The sequence below is a fragment of the Hydra vulgaris genome, chromosome 06 (assembly GCF_038396675.1).
Source record: "Hydra vulgaris chromosome 06, alternate assembly HydraT2T_AEP".
NCBI lineage: Eukaryota > Metazoa > Cnidaria > Hydrozoa > Anthoathecata > Hydridae > Hydra > Hydra vulgaris.
In genome coordinates this window covers 27107837-27125731 of record NC_088925.1, presented here as the reverse complement: position 1 = coordinate 27125731, position 17895 = coordinate 27107837, and the positions used below count along the sequence as shown (strand labels likewise).

General features: G+C 29.7%; 2 protein-coding genes and 1 non-coding gene across 4 annotated transcripts in view; 1 reads left to right on the top strand and 2 right to left on the bottom strand.

Moving 5' to 3' along the window:
- Positions 1–3763, bottom strand: part of LOC101237112 (spermatogenesis-associated protein 17) — a 31943-nt gene extending 28180 nt beyond the window's left edge. Inside the window, exon 1 of one of the 2 annotated variants that reach the window (XM_065799740.1) lies at positions 3624–3763. In XM_065799740.1, the coding sequence (XP_065655812.1) occupies positions 3624–3691 (68 nt within the window). In that variant the 5' untranslated portion in view covers positions 3692–3763. The remainder of the gene's footprint in view (positions 1–3623) is intronic. The other variant, XM_065799741.1, reaches the window with a different exon arrangement.
- A 6075-nt stretch (positions 3764–9838) lies between these two features.
- On the bottom strand, positions 9839–10034 carry LOC136082096 (U2 spliceosomal RNA). Its single transcript, XR_010639391.1, has one exon. It is a non-coding gene; the product is annotated as a U2 spliceosomal RNA (small nuclear RNA).
- Positions 10035–11788: 1754 nt separating this feature from the next.
- On the top strand, positions 11789–14818 carry LOC136081308 (uncharacterized). Its single transcript, XM_065798615.1, has one exon. The coding sequence runs from the start codon at positions 11789–11791 to the stop codon at positions 14816–14818; it is 3030 nt and encodes a 1009-aa protein (XP_065654687.1).
- The last annotated feature ends 3077 nt before the right edge of the window (positions 14819–17895 follow it).

Genomic DNA, 17895 nt, shown 5'->3' with positions numbered 1-17895 from the left:
GCTTTTCACTTTGATAATATCAGCAAATTTTCACTAGTGAAAAAGAGAGCTAGGATGGATGCAAAGTATGTACTTTAAAATGTAAAAAAGATTAAACCCTTAATGGATAAAAGTATATCTTGTAAAAAAAGTTATTTTAGATTTAAAGAAAGGTTTTTAAGTACAAAAAAAAATAGCTAATTTTTCTTATCTTAATTTTGATGTAAAAGAATCTATCAAAATAAAAAACATAGCCATATATTTTTTAAATTGTAAGACTAAATTAAAAAAAAAAATTACTTTATCTTAAGTAAATTAAATTCGTCAAATGCTTTTAGTAGACCTCAAGTTCAACTATATTTGGAAAAAATCTAACTTATGAAGAAAAATTGTGATATAAAGCAGAAGAAAAATTGTGATATCAAGCAGACTTGAAAAGTTAGGGAACAATTTTCAGAATTTAACTGAATAATTAAGAAACTTTATAAAATGTTTTCATTTAAATGTACATTAAATTTAATAAAAGTTATTTTTAATTCATTTTGATAATTAAGAAGAATATCTGTAAGGTATAAGAAGAATATATGCAATTAATATGGTGATGCATTTACACAATTTCATTGCTATGGAAATTGCTTTAGTGTTAGCAACTCTAAATCAATATTCTTAGTTTCTTTTGTTCCTTTTCATTTTTAGTAATAGTAAACAAATGGTTATTTTGGGTTCTTTCATTGTTTTACCCTCCTGACTCCTTTCTCTCCCCCCCCCCTTCCTCCTCCTATTAACAATTGTTTTTTAAAAAAAAGGTTATCTTAAACTAAAGCTTGCAAATAAAATCTAATCACACAAAATCTTCCAAAATAGTTTGGTCTTTTTACATCTCTTCTATTTTTTTTTTGGATCATCTATTTCCTAACAGTTATTAAAAAAATATTTTAACAAAGATGTAGATAACATAATTACGTTAAAATCATTTAGAACTTATTAACTGTTATTAAATTTTATAGCTCATGTAGTTCCTTTTTTTTGTAGTAGGAAAAATTATTAATTTATATAAATAACTAAATAATAAAACTTAAAAACAAAAAGCTCATAAGCTTTTTATTATTTAACAAAAAACTTTATAAAAAAGAAAATAAAAAAATATATTATGAATGATATATATTATGGAGATCATTGATTACTAAAAGCATTGCACACAAAACAGCATACAATAAATATGCTAGTAAATGCAAAGAAGCCATACTTATTCACCAAATAAGAGTTGAGCTTAAGATTATAAAAATAATATTGACAAGCTTCTTATGTTAATAATAAACATTTAATAGATAAAAACAATAATAACAAGTTAACTTCTAATAACCAAAAAATCAGTGATGTGTTTAGCAATCACTTTGTAAGTGTTTTTACAAGTGATAACAATTATTCAAAAGCAAATTTTTCACCAGAAGCACTGTATAAATCTTTAATAGAAGTTAAACCCAGCACATTGCATAGTCCTGATGGTATATCTAATAATCTCCTGAAAAAATAGCTCATTTATTGTGTATTCCACTTTTATATTTAATGCAGGCTTTAAGTTAAGTTTTTTACCATACCAAGAGCCCCTTGCTTTTGTTTCTACAATTTTTAAAAAAGAGCTACTGCGAATCCAAATAACTACAGATCCATTATGGAAATTATGTCACATTATGGAAAGAATGATTAATTCACATATTATAGAGTATCTAATTCATCATAGCTTAATAACTTCAAACTAACACAGTTTCCTCAAAAATCATTTTACCTTTTAGAATCTGCAAATGATTGATGTATTGCAGTCAATAATGATCTAAAAATGAATATTGTATATATTGATTCCAAAATACATTTATCTCACACTCCAAACTGTTAGTTTTAACTGTAATCTGGTTAATTGGATTTCTGCATTTCTCACCAACAAACATCTCATCAACAAACTGAGGTCAGAAGTTCCTTATCGAACCTTATTTGCATCATTAGTGGAGTTCGAAATGGTAGTGCGTTAGGAACAACATTATTTTTATTTATGCCAATGATTAAGTAGCCGTAACTAACAATTTTTTTTGTTCTTTAAATCCTTTTGCAGATAATGTCAAATTTTATAATTCTTATCACAACATAGATCATAGTTAAGATTAAGCAATAGCTCTAAATAGGCTCATACTCTGAGCAGAAATGTGGCAATTAACAATTGCTAGCAATAATTGCTTTTCACATTAGATAGCACCTCCTTCATTATGTCAAGGTACAAAAGTTTACTATAGTCTTGGTTATTCTTGAACTTGGTCTAAACCCAAAAGATCTAGGAGTGACTAAAAAATATTATTTTAACTGCAAAAAATATTTTGCAAATGTTATCAAATAAGCTAACTCCAGAGCATACTTAATTTTAAAATGTTTTAAAACTTGCAATACATGTATCCTAGTAAAAGCTTTCACTACCTTTATTAGGCCAATTTTAGAATACTATTCTCCAATTTGGTCACCAGGCCAAAATGGATTGAAAGTTGAAAGAGTATAAAGAAAATTTACAAAAAAAATTAAAATATATAAAAATTTGTTTTATTATAATTGTCTACAGTTGCTTAGTTTGGACTCACTTGAAGTTAGACATCCTAAATATGACTTGGTAATATAATTATTTGCAATCTTGTTTGTACTAAAAGTTCAATTTTTTTTGTAATTTACAATAATAACTAGACTAGTGGTCATATTAACAAAATACGCAAACAGCATAGCCACTTAGATTCTTGAAGATATAGCTTTTCTAACATTTTGACATCTGGAATTATTTGACCTTGGATGCAAAAAAAAAAAAATTATTAAAAAAAAAATAAAATTAATTCTTCCAGCACCAATAAACTCTGTTTAGTTTGAAATGATATTTTACATATCTGCTTATTTTAGTATATTTTTAATTTATTTAGGGGCATGCTGATTGTGTTGTGTGGGACTATGTTCCCATAATAACATAGAGTTATTGTTCTAATAAACATATATAAATAAAATAAAAGAAATGTTATTATTTATTACAATTATAATATAAATAATAATAATAATAATAATAATAATAATAATAATTATAGTAGTAGTAGTAGTAGTAGTAGTAGTAGTAGTAGTAGTAGTAGTAGTAGTAATGATAACAAGAAAATAATAATAACAATAATAAAAATAACTATTATTGTTGTTGTTATTATTATTATAGTGAATATTTTTATTATTAGTAGTATTATCTAACTTTTTTAGTTAATACAATGTATAATTGTAAACCTTTGTTTTATCTTATGTTTTATCAGCTTTTACTAGTTTGTAACTGTGTCTAACTAAGTATATAAAATATATTTCTAAAAGCAAGCGACATATTGTTATTATTTTATTTTTATAAATATTATTTTTGTTTTATTAAAATGATTTATATAGAGTTTGGTTGATTGTTGTAAAGAATAGCACCTTATATTTGAAAGACAATAAATTCCAAAAAACAACTTTTAAAAATGTAAAGAAATGCGAATGTTTTATTTAAGATATATATAATTCATAAATAAACATTTTTATAATTTATTAAAACTTTAAAAATTATTTTAAAAATTTATATAAATTTTAATAGTGTTAGAGTGAGATACCTAAAAGAACTCAAGAGCTTCAGAGGAAAGAATGGTTCTTTTTTAAGATAACAATATAGGAACGCCATATTTTGTTGTCAAAATACGGCGTCCCCATCGCAACATTACACAAGAATTTGTTTGTGTTGCTCTTCGAGACATTGATTCAGACATGCTTTTGCCTCACGCACCTCTGAACCCGTTGTTTGTTTAGTTTATGTTTAATTTAATACTGAAATGTACTCATATTTTACATTGCTTATATATTCAGGATAATTTATTTGAAAAAGGTATTGTTTGTTATGTTTATCTGTTAATGCAATTAAATTGCAATAAATGCTCCTTTAGGAAATTATTTCTTGTTAATTCTGCTGTACATGTTAGTATTAGATTTTATCAATGATAAAATCTTTAAATTTTTTATGAACGGTTTTTAACTATCATTATTAACATTAAACATTTTTTCTCCAGCTAAGTAAAATATATATTTTTTCAACTTGTTTAATAAACGATCGACCTCTTTGTAAGAAGATTATGTACCTTGTGTAGGGTCGGGCGGGGCTTGTTGTACGACTTTCACTAAATCGAACAGACCTTTAAAACGATATGTCAAATTTACATGTTGCTTAAATCTTTATTTTGATGAATTTTTTTTTGTCTTTTACTACAGAGAAAAATAAATTTGTTTAAGATACAAATATAAAAGAGATTAATTACAAGTGAAAAAGTTAGGAATAAATATAAAGAACGCGGATACTCTAAGAAGACCGTAAGGTCTTGTCACAGAGAACCGCTGTTAAAACTTGGACATTTCTTTCGTTATGATTTTAAGCTACTTGCTTAAAGGTGCTTGCAACAAAACTACATAGTCTTCCAAACCACTGACTCATGCGACTTATGTCTGTAATTTTCAGATGAATTTCACGTTTCTCAAAATCAAAATATATGGTAAAGTAATGATTGTTATTTGATATTTCAACTTAGTTTTTCTACTTCGTTTTCTATATCTATTACTAATTTCTCCATGAGATGCATTTTTTTTTTAAAGTATATTTACTCCCAATAAAACTGCAAGCAGCCTCTGTTTGAGTTAGAAATAACAAGCAAAGAAGAGAGCTGAAAACGGTTGATACCAAGGCATCAAATTTAATAGAAAAACTTAAAAACAGTAAATTTTCAATGAAAAAAACAAACAAAAAAAAAGAGAGAAAAAAATAATCTCTTCCTTAATTTTTTAAGTTGCGTAATTTATAGACAATCCCTAAATAAAACATTCTCTAAAACAAAGTTTAATCAATTTTTACTGTGGAATAAAATATTTTTGCCTGATTTTGATCTTTCTATTAGTTTTCCTGTTTAAAAACAAGTTTCATTCTTGCCCCGGAATATATTTTAAGTTATTATTTACGTAAGGGAGTGATGTTGAAACACTTTTGTATTTTGAATCACATTTGCGTCTCCAAAAAAAAAGGTCCTCCATTCTAAAGATATATTAGGATTTGCAGATTCTGGTGGGGAGGATACATACAAATCATTGCCCCCTCTTCACTTTGATCCTTTACTGATTACTTATAACAGATATAAATTAATTTAGTTCTTCCTGATTGTTTTGTTTAATTCATTTAGTAAAGCTTCATATCACGTCTTTCTATCTGATGTTTAATATTGCGGCTATGCTTTAGATTTACATTAAAAGTTTTATGTTTATTTCCACAAAAGTAACCCAAATATTTTTCTCTACCTACCTTAAATATGAAGCCAATGAATAACTAAATATTTTTTTGACTTGAATATACTAAATTTAGTTTCATCAACATTAGGTTTTAAATTTAATCTTAAAATCTTTCAACTTATGACAGCGTAAAATTTACATCCCCTTTATTTTTTAGAGAATGGAAACTTTCATTTTGGGGAGAAAAGAAACTTCACATGTTCAAAACCTTTAAACGTTAAAAGATTTATTAGATAAAATTTAAACCTGTCGATAAAATTATATTAAGTTTACTCACTTGAAACATATATTTTGATAATTCATTGTCACCATGCTTGGGGTAGCGGGAGACAATAATTCAGATCCAAGGCCAGCGAAGACAAGTTCAGGTCACAAATGAGGGTCATCACCAGCATCGCTGACCAAGAGTAAGTAAATTTAAGAAGAACGAAGTAAGTTAGAGTGAAAGTCAGAAAAAGTTAAGAGTAGAAAGATAGCATAGAGTAAGCGGGACAGATATTGCACGAGGTGTTAAAATGTGCAAATTGTAATAAATGTATTTATACATATATTATTAAACTCTAAATTATAAAACTTAAAACCTAACTATATTATGGGTTTTGTGGTTTATCCTCCTCCGGCTAATTACCATATAGAGGCCACATACCCGGGCCAACAAGGACATGTTCAGCTCACCAAAGAGCGTCATCACCAGCATCGCTGACCAAGAGTAAGCGAGTTTAAGAAGAACGAAGTAAGTTAGAGTGAAAGTCAGAAGAAGTTGAGTAAGAAAGATAGCATAGAATAATTGGGACAGATATTGCACGAGGTGTTAGAATGTGCAAATTTTAATAAATCTATAAATGTATTTCTTTATATATTATTATAAAACCTAAAAAAAATATATATATATATAATTATATTATGGGTATTGTGGTCTATCCTCCTTCGGCTAATTGCCATATAGAGGCCACGTACCCGGGCCAGCGAAGACAAGTTCAGCTCACCAATGAGCGTCATCGCCAGCATCGCTTACCAAGAGTAAGTGAATTTCTAACTAGAAGAACGAAGTAAGTTAGAGTGAAAGTTAGAAGAAGTCGAGTTAGAAAGATAGCATAGAGTAAGCGGGACAGATATTGCACGAGGTGTTAGAAAGTGCAAATTAAAATAAATGTATTAATGTATTTATATATATATGATTATAAAACCAAAAAAAAAAAAATTATAATTATTTTATGGGTATTGTGGTTTATCCTCCTCCGGCTAAATGCCATATAGAGGCCACATACACGGGCCAGCGAAGACAAGTTCAGCTCACAAATGAGCGTCATCACCAGCACCACTTACCAAGAGTAAGTAAATTTAAGAAGAACGAAGTAAGTTAGAGTAAAAGTCAGAAGAAGTCGAGTTAGAAACATAGCATAGAGTAGGCGGGACAGATATTACACGAGATGTTAGAATGTGCAATTAATATATATATGTTTAAATGTATTTATACATATATTATTTATCATTATAAAATGGGTTTTGTGGTTAATCCTCCTTCGGCTAATTGCCATATAGAGGCCACATACCCGGGCCAGCGAAGACAAGTTCAGCTCACCAAAGAGCGTCATCGCCAGCATCGCTTACCAAGAGTAAGTGAATTTAAGAAGGACGAAGTAAGTTAGAGTGAAAGTCAGTAGAAGTCGAGTTAGAAAGATAGCATAGAGTAAGCGGGACAGATATTGCACGAGGTGTTAGAATGTGCAAATTTTAATAAATCTATAAATGTATTTCTTTATATATTATTATAAAACCTAAAAAAAAAATATATATATATAATTATATTATGGGTATTGTGGTTTATCCTCCTTCGGCTAATTGCCATATAGAGGCCACATACCCGGGCCAGCGAAGACAAGTTCAGCTCACCAATGAGCGTCATCACCAACATCGCTGACCAAGAGTAAATGAATTTAACAAGAACGAAGTAAGTTAGAGTGAAAGTTAGAAGAAGTCGAGTTAGAAAGATAGCATAGAGTAAGCGGGACAGATATTGCACGAGGTGTTAGAATGTGCAAATTAAAATAAATGTATTAATGTATTTATATATATATGATTATAAAACCAAAAAAAAAAAATTATAATTATTTTATGGGTAATGTGGTTTATCCTCCTCCGGCTAATTGCCATATAGAGGCCACATACACGGGCCAGCGAAGACAAGTTCAGCTCACAAATGAGCGTCATCACCAGCATCACTTACCAAGAGTAAGTAAATTTAAGAAGAACGAAGTAAGTTAGAGTAAAAGTCAGAAGAAGTCGAGTTAGAAAGATAGCATACAGTAGGCGGGACAGATATTACACGAGATGTTAGAATGTACAATTAATATATATATGTTTAAATGTATTTATACATATATTATTTATCATTATAAAATGGGTTTTGTGGTTTATCCTCCTTCGGCTAATTGCCATACAGAGGCCACATACCCGGGCCAGCGAAGACAAGTTCAGCTCACCAATGAACGTCATCACCAACATCGCTGACCAAGAGTAAATGAATTTAAGAAGAACGAAGTAAGTTAGAGTGAAAGTCAGAAGAAGTCGAGTTAGAAAGATAGCATAGAGTAAGCGAGACAGATATTGCACGAGGTGTTTGAATGTGTAAACTAAAATAAATGTAATGTTTTTTTTTTTTTTTTTTAACTGTTTAACGGGTCACAGTTTTTAATTTTTTTATTTGTTTATTAGAAGTTTTATATTTTTATTTTATTTTGTTTTTTTATTATTCTAAATGGGTTTAAGTCTGTTTCTATCGTTGTTTTTACTTTTTTTAGGATTTTTCTATTTTCTATTTTCTATTTTTATTTTAAGTGAATTTTTGATTTTCTGCTTGTGGCGTTAATTTGAGTCTTTTTGAAAGATAGATTTCTTTTTTAAGATTACGCTCGTTTTGTTTCTTTTCATGATCACGGTGAAACTGTGAGTATTCTTTTTTTCGTTGTTCCCACTCTGCTTTCCTATAGGCTGTATATCTTTCCCTTTCAGTTTTTTCAGCAGTCATTTTATTAAAATTTTTGAATTCTTTCATGTTGTAAGCATACATTTCTTCGGAATCCATTTGTTGAAATGCAATTGGTAAAAGAATTTGATTAAGTTTTACTTTTTCGTCTATTGATTTGTACTTGCTGTTAGCTTTTTCGTACTGTAACCATTCAAGTTTTATAAGTTTTAAATTCTTTCAGGTCTTCATTACTGCAGTTTAGTCGATCAAAGTTTTTAAATAGTCTCCAGTTAAAATCCACTTTTTCAATATGGAGCATTTTACGAAATTCCTCAGGAACTTCACATTCTTCTTCACTACTATCGTCATCACAATCGTCATCATTACTACCATCGTCATCACTACTATCATCATTACTACCATCGTCATCTCTATTGTCATCGTCATCTCTACTATCATCGTCATCACTATTATTTTCTTTAACATCTTTTCTACTCTTTGTTGTGTTTTCAGTTGATAATTCTTTATACGTTTTTATTTGGAGTTCTATTGATATTTCTGTTGTTTGACTAACAAACTTATCCTCTTGATCTTCTGCTTGATTCTCTTTTACCTTATCCTCATTTGTAATAGCGTCTATTAGACTTTTTGTTTCTACCAATGATAAAACTGAAGCTGAATCATTAGTTGGTTCGATTATACAATTACTTACTTTCTCCTGATTTGTTATACTTATTACTTTTTTTTGGTTTCCCACATCTTTTTGCCCGGTATAGATTGCCCTAACTTCATATCCTTTAAGGTTAATAAATCTAAGGATTGGTTTAGATAGGTTGTCCATTACTACAACTATTATACCCGAGTAGTAGGGCGTTTTGTATTTTGGTGTTCTTTTAAGAATAGGGTTAGTCCTTATATGTTTTCCGTACCCGAGCTCCTCCAAAGCCTTTCCGGCAGGAAAGCTACATTTTTCTATTGGTAGTCCAAGAATAGATATCGTTACTCTTTTAGTGATATTTCTACTAGGGGTTGTTTGGTAAAATTGGTGCATTACGCCATTGATGTTTAGCCCTTTTTCAAGGATTGTATTCTTGACTTTGTCATTTTTCATAACAAGTTCTATAATTGAACTGTTACGAATTTGTTGGAAACCGTAGAGGTATTTGTCATATCCCGCATCTTCAACAGCTGATAGAATCTCATTATCGCTTAGTTTTGTAGTTACTTTACTTAAGATTGTATTTTTAAGGAGACTATACCCGTTATAAATGATATTATTTGTTGCAGCTTGCGTATGGGTATTGCTTGCAGCTTGCGCATAACTTTTGGTTGGAACTGTAGAAACATCTATTTTTGTAGTATCTATTTCCATGGTTGTTTTAGGTTCAATTAGTAACATGGTATGTAGTACTAACAGTATATTTTAAACACTCAGTCGCTCAAAGGCCAGTAGACCTCTAGAAGAGGTCTAACCAACCTCTTTACACTCACACTCACTATATTCCACTTGCTGAGATCTACGATCTCTATAACCTCAATGCTCACAAAAAGCCAGTAGACTTTTTAAACACTCGCCTTAGCAACCCGTGGACAGGGCAAGGTAAAATCAACAAACCACTCAGAAAGCCAGTAGACCTTCTCTATACTAGTTACGATCACTAGCTCGCCTAAATAAACTAAGAATCAAGAACAGATACTACACTTGATCTGAGCCATTAAACCGAGAAGCGATCTATGTAATATATTTATTGTTACGATCTATGTCATGTATTTAAGCGATCATGCAATGTATTTATGCATATATTATTTATCATTATAAAATGTGTTATTTACTCTTTTTAATTTACAATCGATGGTAAATTTCTATAACTTATAATATGGACGTGTTGCGGACGTGTTGCGGACGTGTTGCGGACGTGTTGCGGACGGGACGTGTTGCGGACGTGTTCATGAACGGACGTGTTTTGGCAGCGAAAAATTTAACGAAAAGTTATATAGTATTTTTTAAGTTTTTAGTATTAGTTTAGTTATTTATATTTTATGGGTATATACTATGAACTTACCATATAAATTTGTTACTTAATTTGGTATTATCTTGTCACCATAATTGAATTTAAAATACGAATATGGCACCACGTTTAGTCGGTGAGATATTTTCCAATTTGATATGTGATTCAAATACGTTTGAAGATAACTATCTGAAAGACTTAGATGAAATATGCTCTCACCCGAAGGATTTAATTGTTCAAAGTTTGAAAACAGTTTCAGATAGCTTGATTCGAAATCTTCGCGAACGTCTATTTACTGAAATCTTGGATATATTTGGCACAGAACAATTCTGTGATATAAATATAACGTTAGACTCCGAAAACCCAGCTGAAAAGAATCCTCGCAAAAGATATAAAACATCACTATGTTTGGAGGATATTTATTTATTTTCGATCACAATATGCGAAAAGCAACTTCATAAAGATATAGTTAAGGCCGTAATCTCGACCAAAAATGTTGAAAAAATTAGTGACAAGTTTTTAATCTCGTTAGTTAAAGAATTAATTACTATGACAAACTCGATTCTAAAAGAAAACAAAGAAATAAAATTGGAGCTAAGTCTGATGCGAGAAAAATTAACTCATCAAAGTAAACTTATTAAAAACCTTAAAGTATCAAACGAAAATACCCAAAACGTAAAATATGATTATTATGCACAATGTGAAGATAAACATTTTAACTACGACACGCAAAATGAAAATAAAAATTCTGTCACCGCAAGTCACCGCAAGTCACCGCAAATTTTACGAAAGATATCTTTCAGCAATCTTGCGGCAAACCAACAATCAAATCTATTGTTTCAAATTCGATTAATTGTGATTCCTTATATCCAAATAATATTGAAATTAAAAATACACAAAAACAACATTTTTCAAAAACATTTGCCAACGTTGTGGCTCAAACGCAATCAACCGCAAGAACTTCAGAGAAAATTTCTGACGTAATAAATGACAAAAAACTGAAAATGAGTATTGAACGGAATAAAGATGACAACTTTATTTTAATTGGTAAGAATAATAAACCCGTGCGGCCTGTTGCACGCCACCAAAATTTATCTTTTGAAAAAAAATATCGTAAGGTCGAGCCTATCTTTGGAACTAAAATTACTGATCATAAAAGCATTGCAGGCGAAAAAATTGTACGTAAATTTGATGTCTTTGTGGGAGGCATATGCAATCAAGTTACTGAAGAAGATCTTAAAAATTATATAATAAGTGAAATAGACATTACGCCATTGTTAGTTGCCGTAAACAAAATAAACGAGTATAATAGATCGTTTCGAGTTACAATAAACAGTTCGGAAAAAATAAAGATATTCAACCCTGAGGTATGGCACAATAATATAATTGTAAAACCTTTTAGGACAAAACGCTTTTTCAAAAACAGTGAACAAAATCTGGTATCCAACGGGAGCCAGGATAAAAATTTTAATTGAAAATGGATCCAAGCAGCATAAGAGGAGAAAACAAGCCTTCGACAACTTTCGATATATGTACTTTTAACTGTCAGGGACTTAAGTCAAACATTGAATTTACAAAGTCACTTATACAATCTTATGATATAACGTTTTTATGTGAATATTGGATATCTAAACTTAAATACTCCATAATAAGAGATTTATTTAATAAAACACACTCCATTTATTTCCATCAGTCTAATAAACATGTAAAAGGTCGACCATTTGTCGGAAATGCGTTCTTTATACGAAGAAATCAATTCCAAAATATTAGAGTACTTTACGAGGATGACCATATTTTAGCAATAAATTTCGAAAAAAATGAACTTAATATTATAGTTATTGGAATATACCTCTCCTCATCGCGGAACAGCCTCTCATCATTGGAGGAATACAAAAGTCAACTAGATATCGTCAAAGGTTTAATTAATAGTTATGAAGGTAACGGTAATATAATTATAGCCGGTGATTTCCAATCTTTTCCACACCAAATATATGACTTATTTGAAAGATCGAATTCCAAAAGAAACAGTTATTCTGTCCACTTATCTGAATTTTTAAAAACAAATCAATTAGAACTAGTAGATGTAACTAAAGGTTCTGGCCCTAATTATACATATCGGCACCAGACGCTACCGAATTCGTCATATATTGATCACGTCGCCATACCAAAATATACAAATTTCCTAAGTATAAAATGCATTGTTCATCCTGAGTGCTCAAATAACTTAAGCGATCATTTACCACTTTCAATATCAGTTGAAGTTGAAGGTAAGCACACTAAATACAATACCACAATAGAAGAAGATACTAATATTCCTAGCTACGCTTGGAACGATTCTAACTTTATAAATTCATATAATAATCATTTAACCAATTGCTTTAACTATCTTAATTTTACTGATAATTATGAATACGACCTTATTCAAATCTATAAAACAATTGCTGGCAGCGCTCAAATAGCTTTTAAGGAAACTTTAAAAAGTAAAAAGCAATGTTTGTATTCAAAATCTTGGTGGACACCTGAATTAAGTCGTTCTAAAACTATTCTTTCAATTCATTTCAACAAATGGAGGGATTCTGGTTTTTTAAAAGATTTAAACTCCGTAACTTTCAATCGTTACTTAATGGCTCGTAAAAGCTTTCGCAAAGCCGTCAAGTTGGCTCAAAATAATAAAATTTGCGCACAGTATAATAAAATTAAAAAGTTAAAAAATATTAGACCAAAAAACTTTTGGAATGCTTTTAGATGTTTAAACAAAGACATAAATTCTAGATTATTTACCATAAATAATAAAAAAGACAAAGAATCCATTACTTCAGAATTTGCAAACCACTTCGAAAAAGTACTGAATACTTCAAAAATAACACATCGTAATGGAAATCATCGGAGAATTCCCCCGTGTACAAAACATGATGATGTTATAATAACTGAAGAAAATATAATTAGGGCTATTTCGAACCTAAAATTTAAAAAATCTCCTGACTCTTTCGGTATCTCAGCAGAACATTTGAAATACGCAAATTGTGATACTTTAACAAAATGGCTCATCAAATTTTTTAATTATTTCATTAATTATGGATGGACACCATTATCAATGTCGACGTCTATTATTGTACCCCTTGTTAAATCGTATAAAAAATCTTTAGATAGCCCGAACAATTATCGCGGTATTAGCATTATACCAATTTTTACAAAGGTTCTAGAATACCTAATCCTTATTATATGTCCGGATATTATAGATACTCACCCCCTACAATTTGGATTCAATGCTAACTGTTCAACGCTACATGCTGAATTTCTAATTAGCGAAACAATTAAACATTACAATAGCAACAATTCACCTGTATACCTATGCTCTTTAGATGTAGAAAAAGCTTTTGATAGCTGCAACTGGAATATCCTATTTGATAAATTATATTTCGATAAAAAATTACCACTCTGTATAGTTAACACTATCTCTTCGTTATATAACAATAGTAGTGCAACAGTCTCATATCAAGGTTGTAAATCAAACTCCTTTCTTCTAAAGCAAGGAGTAAGACAAGGATCGATTCTTTCACCTCACCTATATAATATTTACACTGAAAGTCTTCTTGAAACTATTACAAATCAAGGTATTGTTGGCACATCGATATATGGTAACTTCACTGGTGTGGTGGCATATGCGGATGATATCATAGTTTTAAGCTCTACCCTCTCTGGTCTCAAAAAGCTGATAAAATCATGCAATATTTACAGTAATTTAAATTGTATTAAAATAAATGCCGAAAAAACTGAATTCTTGATTTCAGGTAAAGCACAAATACAAACCAATACGATAACGATATCTAGTAATAAAATAAATCTTCAGAATAAACTTAGACATCTGGGATTCACATGGGATACTAAACATTCAACTTTTGCTTCACTCAATAATACATATGTTGATGAAAAAATTTCAAACTTTAGAGCTGTTGTTCAAACTCTTATTCAATCTGGAATCCGGTTTGCCCACCCAGGTTCTATTTCTTATATATATAAATTATTGGCAGTCCCTACCTTAACTTATGGTATGGAGATATGTGAAAATAATTCTGATTTGATGAAAAAGCTAGATGTAATTGGAAGGAGTGCACTAAAATCGCTTTTAAATGTTTCAAAACACAGTAAGAACTATACAAATTTGCTATTTAAAATCCAGGAAATTTCAAAAAGTATTCAACAAAATAAATTAAACTTGTTTCTTCGTCTTCTTAATAATAAAACAACTTCAGACATTATTTTTTCACAACTTAAAGACCCCTTATTTAAACATTCGTTTGTTGGCGATATTCAGGACCTATGCCGTTTTCGGATGCTAAATTTTCAAAACTTAATTCAAAATAAAAAGAAGATAAAAATAGCACTTTCTAAAAGTGAAATTCCCTCCGAAGTTGAACAAACTTTGAAACATGCAGTAGAGTGCTGGAATGCGAAAGAGCAAAGAGGAATTTCTAAACAAATTCTGGAAGAAAAAATTCTTAAGTGAAAATCACGAGAAGTAACTTTCTTATTTTTCTTTTTTACCTTGTAATTTACAATGGGTGTTAAATAAATGAAATAATAATAATATCTTAGTTAGATTACTAGCGGGTATTATTAAAAAAAAAATTAGCTTTTAAACCTTATATGCGACGTAAATCGTTAATATATCCGAAAACGGCATATAAAAACTTTTTTAATACTCAAGTTTTTTTTGTAACTTTATTTGATTATAACTTAGATTTCAATGCGGTAAAAAAGCATAATTTTGAGGTTATGAAACAATACACAGTTGATGTATGAACACTCCATTGCGCCTGTACCCACATCTATATCTGTAAATGGTGTAAATACGATTGGTGGTGGTGGGGGAGGGGGCAGGGTCAATTATAAAAGAAAGAAGACACTTAACTTAAAAAAAATAAAATGTTAGGTAGGTACATTAAAAGCTTAGGTTCTTTTATTCAGGTGGAGGGTACTAAAAAAAACGTATATCAAAATGCGGGGGTGGGGGAATAAGGGTTGAAATAAATGCGTACGTACTTAATGAACGACTCCTAATTAGAAATACATTTATAATTGAAATACAATATAAATAGAAATAGAATTAGCAATGATAATTAAAATTTTGTTTGATTTTTCCGGCTTTTAAACTAGACATTAGGGGTGTTCGAAAAAAAAATTTATTTTAAAACGAAAATACACAAGAAACTAAATTTTGAGCAAATATGAAAAAAATACGATTACAAAAAAAAATTCTAAAAATATTGACATTTACCTTGTGCTCAAGCAGCAAAATACCCCGGAAAATGCGCTAAATTATTTACGAATTATTTGGCTTTGAGTTATATATACTTTGATTGTTATATATTCCGGGTTTTTCATAAATATTGTTTAAATTTAAAAAAAAAGATTTAGGAAAAAAATAACCAACGGCAAATAGGCAATAAAGTTTTATTTTTGAATAAATTTTGATAAATTTTATTTTATTTTAAAGAACAATTACGAAAAAACCAGAATACACAACATCTAAGAAAAAAATTGGACCATTATAATCACATCAAAAATATTTTTTTACAAAATTTTGAGATTTACCTTGTGCTCAAAGTCAAATAATTTGGGGACAATTTGGGGCATTTTTCGAGGTGTTTTGCTGCTAAATTTATTTATTTTGTCAAAAAAAGTTTTTTTTGAAAAAATAAATTAACTTTATTTTTATTGTCAAAAAAGTTTTACTGTTGTGTTAATGTGATTTCAATAACTATATAATTGGTTAAATGTTTTTTGATTATCGATTCTATTCTTTTAAAGATTTTATTTTTACATTTTAAAGATTCTCTGCCGCTAAGATCGCAAAAACGCATTAACGCCCATAAGGTGGCAGAGGCACTCGGGGATCAATTAAAACGAATGCAAAACGTGCAGCAGTCAAGGCAGAAGCCAGACTAATAGACATACCTAGTCGGGCACCAAAGAAGGCTAATATTGCACCTATTGGCAATGATAATTCTGACAATAACGCTTTTGATGATGTTTGCAACGATGATATTTTGTTTACCAAAGACAGTAATTAGAGGCAAAATGTACACATATATTATTACTATGTTATTAATTTTTTTTGTTATAATAAACTTCTGAATTAAATGCTTTTTTCTAAACGTCATCAATAAATGTTATATGAAATTTGAAATAAATATGAGAAGGGGGAAGGAGGGTCATCAGGTGCGATCGACCCCCATTTATTTGCAAATTCTCTTTATTTCAAACAACTTGTATATGTAAAATTAAGAAAAATTTATATTTACTAATTCTATATATATATATATATATATATATATATATATATATATATATATATATATATATATATATATATATATATATATATATATATATATATAGTAGTAATATATATATATATATATATATATATATATATATATATATATTATATATATATATATATATATATAGATATATATATATATATATATATATATGTATATATATATATATATATATATATATATATATATATATATATATATATATATATATATATATATATATATATATATATATATATAGTATTGGACAAAACATTTGCAACCAACATCGAACAATGCTAAAAAGTGTTCCTAATTTTACATGTCTTAAAAACGAAACGAACTATACTACCGCAGCAAACAGTGCAGGAGTCTGGAATCATAGCATGCCATGACATGAGCAATCAGCTGACAGGTGACAGCACACAGGCAGAATTTCGTTGACAAGTGCCATTTTGCTGCGGACAAAACAGGTGCAACTTTTTTGGTTTGTTTCATTTTCTAAAGTCTGGTCCGTGTCAACGTCACGGAAGTTTTTTAATAATTAAAGGAAGTATCCAGAAGTTTCCAGATGATTCCAGAAGCATGCAGAAGCTTCCAGAAGTTTCCAGAAGAAGCATCTGGAAGTATCCAGTAGCATCCAGAAGTATTCAGAAACATTCAGAAGCATCCAGACGCATCCAGAAGCTTCCAGAAGCATCGAAAAGAAGCATCTAGAATCTTCCAGAACAGGTTCACACAGGTTCATTTTACTATATAAGAGACATGTAAATCGACATTAGTTCAGTCAGTATATGGAAGTCAAACAGTCAGTATTATCAAGACAGTTTATCGAAGTGAGTTTTATTAAAGTGTTTTATCAAGAACATCAATACAAGAAGTGAAATACAACAAGTGTTTCATTACATCAATACAGTCCACATTCAACCAAGACGTTGTGTTCCACAGAGCATTATTGTATCATCACAAGGTAAATGTAACACGGTAAGCCTTGAGAAGCGTGATTATTTATTTTTATTATTTTTATGACTTCAAGTGCAAAAATGGCTCCCGACAGTCTTGGATTGGAACTAAGAAAGAAAATTATTGACAAATACGTAAGTGGAATGTCACAAAAACATTTTTGTGATAAATATCGCGTGAAAAAATGGACCGTATCAAGACTATGTTCCAAATATCGCTCTACGGGGAAGTTGGCAGCAGATAACAAAGGTGGAAGACCACGTTCCACCACTTCTAGAGAGGATTCTATGATCGT

Coding starts and splice junctions, on each gene's coding strand:
- LOC136081308 (XM_065798615.1), top strand. CDS start 11,789: ATGGATCCAAGCAGCATAAGAGGAGAAAACAAGCCTTCGACAACTTTC.